This window comes from Eriocheir sinensis, chromosome 35 (assembly GCF_024679095.1).
Source record: "Eriocheir sinensis breed Jianghai 21 chromosome 35, ASM2467909v1, whole genome shotgun sequence".
Classification (NCBI taxonomy): Eukaryota; Metazoa; Arthropoda; class Malacostraca; order Decapoda; family Varunidae; genus Eriocheir; species Eriocheir sinensis.
The window spans coordinates 8,628,729-8,636,228 of NC_066543.1; the positions used below are offsets into that span (position 1 = coordinate 8,628,729).

The 7,500-nt window shown below is 49.1% G+C and overlaps 1 protein-coding gene across 1 annotated transcript in view; it reads right to left on the reverse strand.

Moving 5' to 3' along the window:
- The window catches only part of LOC127007553 (lachesin-like), a 61,396-nt gene that overhangs the window by 5,439 nt on the left and 48,457 nt on the right, over nt 1–7,500 (reverse strand). Inside the window, exons 5-8 of the mRNA XM_050878723.1 lie at nt 4,036–4,164; nt 2,980–3,120; nt 921–1,073; nt 265–333 (exon numbers count right to left, since the gene is read on the reverse strand). Coding sequence (XP_050734680.1) covers nt 265–333; nt 921–1,073; nt 2,980–3,120; nt 4,036–4,164 — 492 coding nt within the window. The remainder of the gene's footprint in view (nt 1–264; nt 334–920; nt 1,074–2,979; nt 3,121–4,035; nt 4,165–7,500) is intronic.

The following is a 7,500-nucleotide window of genomic DNA, read 5'->3' on the forward strand; positions in this document are numbered from 1 at the left end:
TCGTTGTTATTATCTCTATCATCAACAGTATAAGAATAACAACAACCACGTAACTACCAGAGTAGAGAGACACAAGAAGGGGTTTCAAATCTAAACAGGAATTATTTTTTCTGTCATCACTCACAACGGTAAGGAGGAGGCATCGGCAGACACACACACAGACCCACAGACAGACAGACAGATAGATAGACAGACAGACAACAGACAACATTGGCACGGGGCACGCGGGTCAGGCGGGACGGGGACAAACATCACTGCACTCACTGTTTATCTTCTCGAACACCTCGGCCTCCGTTGTGGGGGGCGGGGGGCTGGTGGGGGGCGGGCCGGAGTCTGTGAAGGGAGGGAGGAAATAATAGGGAGCGTTCATTTGCCGAAGAGTTGAATGTTTGTGTTGTTTTCGTATGCTAATATTACTGTTGATGTTGCTGCCGATGTTACTACTACTATTACTGTTACTACTATCACTTTCACTACTACTTTTACTATTTCAACTACTACTACTACTACTACTACTACTACCACAGATATAACTACTATACTCCTCCTTCTATTACTGCTACTCCTCAAATCAACCCCACTCGTTCCGTCTTCTTATGTCTAGTCACGTTTTTCTCTCCTAGCTTTTTTTCCAAATTATTTTTTTCTCGATTTTTTTTTTTATTTCTACTTGTTTTATCGATTTTTTTTTTACCTAAGCACCACCACCACCGCTACTACTACTACTACTACTACTACTACTACTACTACTACTACTACTACTACTGCTACTACTATTACTTTTGCCACCACTACAACTGTCACAATTACCAGCATAACCCCCTCTTCTACTAACTCTCTTGCTAAAACATCACCACCACCACTATCACCACCACCACCACCAACAACAACAACAACAAAGCCCCTCCACAATAACCTACCGTATATCTTGATGGAGCCGTCGGTCTCGCCGCGCGGGTTCTTGGCCACGCAGCGGTACGTCCCGAAGTCGTCCTCGTCCAGGTAGCGCACCGTCAGTAGCATGTGGATCTTGTACTCCGGGTTGCCCACGCGGTTCTCGATGCGGTACTTCACTGTAGGGGCGGAAGGATAAGGAGTAAGAATGGGGCACTGTTGGGAAGGAAAGGAAGGGGATGAGAGGAGGGATGAGGAGAGAGAGAGAGAGAGAGTGAGAGAGAGAGAGAGAGAGAGAGAGAGAGAGAGAGAGAGAGAGAGAGAGAGAGAGAGAGAGACAGAGAGAGAGAGAGAGATTACGAATTTTTCTTTCTGACCTTTTTCCTTCCCAATATTTGTCACTCTTTCTCTCTCTTTCTCTCTCTCTCTCTCTCTCTCTCTCTCTCTCTCTCTCTCTCGTATTGTTTTTTTTCTTACGGTCTTCAGAAAACTTCATTTGTATCCTTTCAAATAATACTAACGCATCCCCCATTATTTTACGCTCCCTCTTTCCTCTATTTTCCTTCTTTTTTACTAACTCTTCCTTGCTCCTGTCTACTCTTAAAGTTCTCCCCCCTCTCCTCCTCTTGCTCTTCCTCCTCCTCCTCCTCCTCCTCCTCCTCCTCCTCCTTCTTCTTTTTCTTGGACATCTTTCCGGCTTAGTCCTTTGTTTCCTGTTTTTCTGACCCTGGTGTTTCCTCCTCCTCCCCTCCTTCCTCTTTCTCTAGTCTTCGTTTTCATTTTATCTTGGCCTTTCTTCGTTCTCGTCATCCTAACTCACCAGCCTCTTCCCTCACTCTCTTGGCCCAGCATCCATTTATCTCAGTATTCATTATTCATCCCTTTTTCTCCTGTTGTCTTGTTCTAATGGTTATCGTTCTTCAATCATTTTATCTTCAGTTTTTTCCCTTCCATTGTTTTCCTACACACTTTCTCTCATTTCCCTTCTTCTTTTTCATATGCCCTCTTACTCATTTGAACCCCTTTATCCCTACTTCCTTTCTTATTATTTTTTGCTTCATATCCTTCCCTTTATTCCCGCTCATCCATCGTTTTCTCCTTCTTTCCCTTCACACTTCTTTACCCTCTTCTCCATTTCCTTTTTTTTCCAGCCACTTCCTCTAAATTTCCTTCCCATTCTCTACTCGCACCCGTCTACCATCCTTCTTTCCTCTCCTCATGCCTCCTTATCATTTTTCTCTTCCTATTGATTCTCTTTCGATATTTTCATTTACTTCATCGATTCATTTTTCCCTATGCGTCATTTTTTTCCTATTTTTGTTTCTTCGTTTTTTTCTCCTGTATGTCGTCAGTTTAGTTTCCTCTCATCATTCATCTTCTCACTTGTTTTCTTTTTCATTTCTCCACTTTCCCCTATTTCCCTCTTCGTCTATCCTTCCCTATTCTCTTTTCGCTTCTTTTCTCTTTTTCTTCCCGTTCACTCCTTTCCTTTCCTCCTCCTCCTCTTCACTTGCCTTGCTCTCTTTTTTGTACCTTCCTTCTCTCCTTTACTCCTTCATTTGCTTTCATCTTTTCCTACCATCTCGTTACTGCACCCTGTCACACCCTAGTTTTCTTTCACCCTTCTCCATTTCTTTCTCCTCCTCTTTATGTTCCTCCATTTTCATTCTCATCTTCCTCCCTCTTCTCCTTGCATCCTTAGTTCTTCCTCCTTACTTCTCCCTCTCACTCTCATCCTTTTCGTTTCCTAGTCTTATCCTTTGTTATTCCTCCCTCCTCCTCCTCCTCTATCTCCTCTTTCTCCTTGCTTCCTTGCTTCTTCCCTTCCTTCACAGCCTAACCACTTGCTTTTATCCTCACTTATCCTTCGTTTCTCTACCCTCTTCGTCCTCATTCTCCCCGCTTCCTTGCCTTCCCTTTTATCCTCCCTCACCCGACGTTACTCTATCCATATCCTCACCTTTCTTCTCCTTTCCATTCTTACTTATCCCTCCCTCCCATACCCATTTCCATTTGGACATATCTATTCCTACTCTTCGTTACTGCACCTCCTCCTCCTCTTCCTCCTCCTCCTGTCTCCCTTACTCGAGTCATAGATCATGTTGCCGTCGCCCCTGGTCCAGTAGTTGAGGGAGGTGGGGTGGGCCTCCGTGAAGCACTCCAGCACCACCGTCTTGCCCCGCGCCGCGCCGATCAGCTGGTGCGGGATCCAGAGCATGGGCGGGACTGTGGGCGGGAGGGAGAGAGGGTAAGGATGGGGTGAGAGTGTGGGTTAGGAGGTGTGGGTGTGTTTTTGAGGGTGTAGATGGTGAGTGTGTGGGTGTGACAGTAGGGTGTTGTGTGGTGGTGGTTTGTATTGTGAAGATGTAGATGGGTGAGGAGATAATTTTTTTTTTGTTAATGTTGATGTTCTTGTTGATGTTGGTGTTGGTGTTAGTGTTGTTATTGTTGTTGTTGTCGGTGGTGGTGATCATGTTGAGGTTTAATATTGTTTCTATTATGGTTTTGATTCATTAGTCATTCGTGTTTTGTTGGTTTTGTATTGCATGGCGTGTGTTTTGTTGCTGAGGGAGTGAACGTTTATACATCAAACCATCTATGCATACATCCATACATACACACACTGACGCATACACGCATTCACGCATCCGGGGAAACAGTGAAATATTACATCAGGCTAACTGACTGGCTTTATTGATTGGTTTATTTGGTGATTGATTTTCTGACTAACTGGCTGACTGGCTGACTGACTGACTGAGTGCTCTAACCGACCGACTGACCGCTAACTTAAGTGGCTTAATGAATAGCATACAAAAATGCACCAATTGACATGGAAGTAAATTGTCACACACACACACACACACACACACACACACACACACACACACACACACACACACACACACAACCCTCCTCCTCCACACAGAAGCCCCTCCCCTCCCCCCACACAACCCTCCTCCCCTCCACACAGAACCCCCTCCCCTCCACACACAACCCTCCTGTCCCCTCCACTCCACACACAAACCCCTCCCACCCCCCCACAGACAACCCCTTCCCCAGCACAACCTTTCTCTCCCCCACACACATCCCTCTCCCCCCCCCCCCAACCACAGAACCCCCCCCCCCTCCCCGCACACTCACAGTCCACGCTGACGAGGATCCGCTTGCTGACGGTGGGCGGGTGACCGTTGGAGGCGATGCAGAGGTAGGCGCCCATGTCCATCCTGCTGACCTTACTGAGCTGCAGCACCTCGCCCGTGTACTCCGGCACTGGGGGAAGGGGGTTATGTTTAGTCAGGGTGGTCAGTGTGTGCTGCAGAGGGGGAGAGGAGGTGTGTGGGGGAGGACAATGTGCTGGGGAGGGAGAGAGAGGTGTTGGTTGCTGGGGAGGACACTGTGTGCTGGGGAGGAGAGAGAGGTGTTGAAGGGGAGGACAATGTGTGCTGGGGAGGGAGAGAGAGGGGGTGTTGGTTAGCGGGGAGGACACTGTGTGTTGGGGAGGGAGAGAGAGGTGTTGGTTAGCGGGGAGGACAGTGTGTGCTGGGGAGGGATGAAGAGGTGTTGTTTAGCGGGGAGGACAGTGTGTGCTGGGGAGGGAGGGAGAGGTGTTGGTTAGCGGGGAGGACAGTGTGTGTTGGGGAGGGAGGGAGAGGTGTTGGTTAGCGGGGAGGACAGTGTGTGCTGGGGAGGGAGGGAGAGGTGTTGGTTAGCGGGGAGGACAGTGTGTGCTGGGGAGGGAGGGAGAGGTGTTGGTTAAGGGGAGGACAGTGTGTGCTGGGGAGGGAGAGAGAGGGGTGTTGGTAGGGGGAGGACAGTGTGTGTTGGGGAGGGAGGGAGAGGTGTTGGTTAGCGGGGAGGACAGTGTGTGTTGGGGAGGGAGGGAGAGGTGTTGGTTAAGGGGAGGACAGTGTGCTGGGGAGGAGGGAGAGGTGTTGGTTGAGGGGAGGACAGTGTGTGCTGGGGAGGGAGGGAGAGGTGTTGGTTGAAGGGGAGGACTGTGTGTGCTGGGGAGGGAGAGAGAGGGGGTGTTGGTTAGCGGGGAGGACAGTGTGTGCTGGGGAGGGAGGGAGAGGTGTTGGTTAGCGGGGAGGACAGTGTGTGCTGGGGACGGAGGGAGAGGTGTTGGTTAAGGGGAGGACAGTGTGTGCTGGGGAGGGAGGGAGAGGTGTTGGTTAGCAGGGGAGGACAGTGTGTGTTGGGGAGGGAGGGAGAGGTGTTGGTTGAAGGGGAGGACACTGTGTGCTGGGGAGGGAGAGAGAGGTGTTGGTTAGCGGGGAGGACAGTGTGTGCTGGGGAGGGAGTGAGAGGTGTTGGTTGCAGGGGAGGACAGTGTGTGTTGGGGAGGGAGGAGAGGTGTTGGTTAAGGGGAGGACAGTGTGTGTTGGGGAGGAGGGAGAGGTGTTGAAGGGAGGACACTGTGTGTTGGGGAGGGAGGGAGAGGTGTTGGTTAGCGGGGAGGACAGTGTGTGCTGGGGAGGGAGGGAGAGGTGTTGGTTAGCGGGGAGGACAGTGTGTGCTGGGGAGGGAGGGAGAGGTGTTGGTTAGCGGGGAGGACAGTGTGTGCTGGGGAAGGAGGGAGAGGGGGTGTTGGTTAGCGGGGAGGACACTGTGTGCTAGGGAGGGAGAGAGAGGAGGTGTTGGTTAGCGGGGAGGACACTGTGTGCTAGGGAGGGAGAGAGAGGAGGTGTTGGTTAGTGGGGAGGACAATGTGTGCTAGGGAGGGAGAGAGAGGAGGTGTTGGTTAGCGGGGAGGACAATGTGTGCGGGGGGAAAGGGGAAAGGTGTTGGATAGTTGGAGGATAAGAGAGTGAGGGAGGACAAGGAGGAATGGAAGAGGGGAAAAATAAGTTAATGTGTATAAAGAATGTGTGTTAGGGAGAGAATGAACAACTACTCGCTAGGTTAATGCTGGACGCTGTTTAGTGGACAAGGCTGAGGTTGAAATGAAGGAATGGGAGAAGGATTTGTTGATGGAGAGGATTTTGTTGGTTGGGGAAGGGAATATACCTGTTCGCTAAATTCAATATTGGAGAATGTGTTAAGAAAGAAGGAAAAAAAAGTTAAAAGGAAGAGGCTGTGAAAAAAAAATTGATATGAAGGGCAATGAGGAAAATACAAGAATTCAAATCAAGTAAATGTGAAAAAATAAAATTAAAAAAGAAAGCGCTATTTGCTCTACACGCACCCGTAACTCCCTGTCCTCGTTTTCACTAGAATAGAACCTACTTAAGAGACTTGTGTGTTTCCGTACATTCACACAACCTACACAATGAAAGGTAAATACCGAGAAAAAAAAATCAGAAGAGAGGAATAGGGTACGAGGAGGAAAATGTGAGTTAGAGAGGAAATTTTATGTGGAGAGACGCAAAGTACAGGACAGGAGGGAGGAAAGGAGGAAGAGGAACGATGACGGAATACATTAGAGTAAAATTTAGATACGAATAATGGTAATGGTGAATAGGAGATGGAAGAGGAGGGGAGGGAGGGGAAGGGAAGGGGCGGAGAGAGAATGGGAGGGACGGGAAGTAAAGGCGAGGGAAGGGAAGGGAAGGGAGGGAAAGGGAAGGGGCGGAGAGAGAATGGGAGGGACGGGAAGTAAAGGCGAGGGAAGGGAAGGGAAGGGAGGGAAAGGGAAGGGGCGGAGAGAGAATGGGAGGGACGGGAAGTGAAGGCGAGGGAAGAGAAGGGAAGGGAGGGAAAGGGAAGGGGCGGAGAGAGAATGGGAGGGACAGGAAGTGAAGGCGAGGGAAGGGAAGGGAAGGCAGGGGAAGGGAAGGGGCGGAGAGAGAATGGGAGGGACAGGAAGTGAAGGCGAGGGAAGAGAAGGGAAGGGAGGGGAAGGGAAGGGAAGGCAAAAAGGCATTAAAGAATCGAAGTTTGGCATCCTTATCTCCAAGAAGCATCACCTTTTAGACATCTCAAAACAAACAAACAAACAGCATCAACATAAATAACAACAACAACAACAACAAGAACAAAAAAAACTAGTCCCATCAAAATCAAAGAAAATGGGACCTTAAAAATATCCCACAACAAAGAAAAAAAGAAAAAAAAAAGAAAGAACCCCTCATCGATTTTTTCTTCTTTATCCCCGAAGGTTTCCAGTCAATAGGTTGGACAAATCACATCGTTTGTCCCTCAGTATTTATTCTCGGCTTATCTCACTTCGTCTCTCCCTTCCTTCTGCATCTCGGCCGGAAAGAAGAGGAGGAGGAGGAGGAGGATGCGGTGCGGAGGTAGATGGAAGGAAGGAAGGGAGGAAGTGGAAGAAAGGAGGGGGTGAGGGAAGGAGGACGGGGAGGAGGAAAGGGAGAGGGGGAAAAATAAAGTAAATGTGTATAATCAAGCCATACACAGTAGCGAGTGAAAAATGGAACGGAGGAGGAGGAGGAGGAGGAGGAGCAGCAGGAGGAAAAGAAGGGAGAGAAAAAGCAGTAGGAAGGAGGAAAGAACGAAAATTCCAACGAAGGGGGGAAAAGAGGAAAAGGAATAGGAAGATGATGATGATGATGATGATGACAGTGATAAGGAGGAGGAGGAGGAGAAGGAGAAGAAATGAACAAAGGAAAGTAGAGGAGAGAGAGAGAGAGAGAGAGAGAGAGAGAG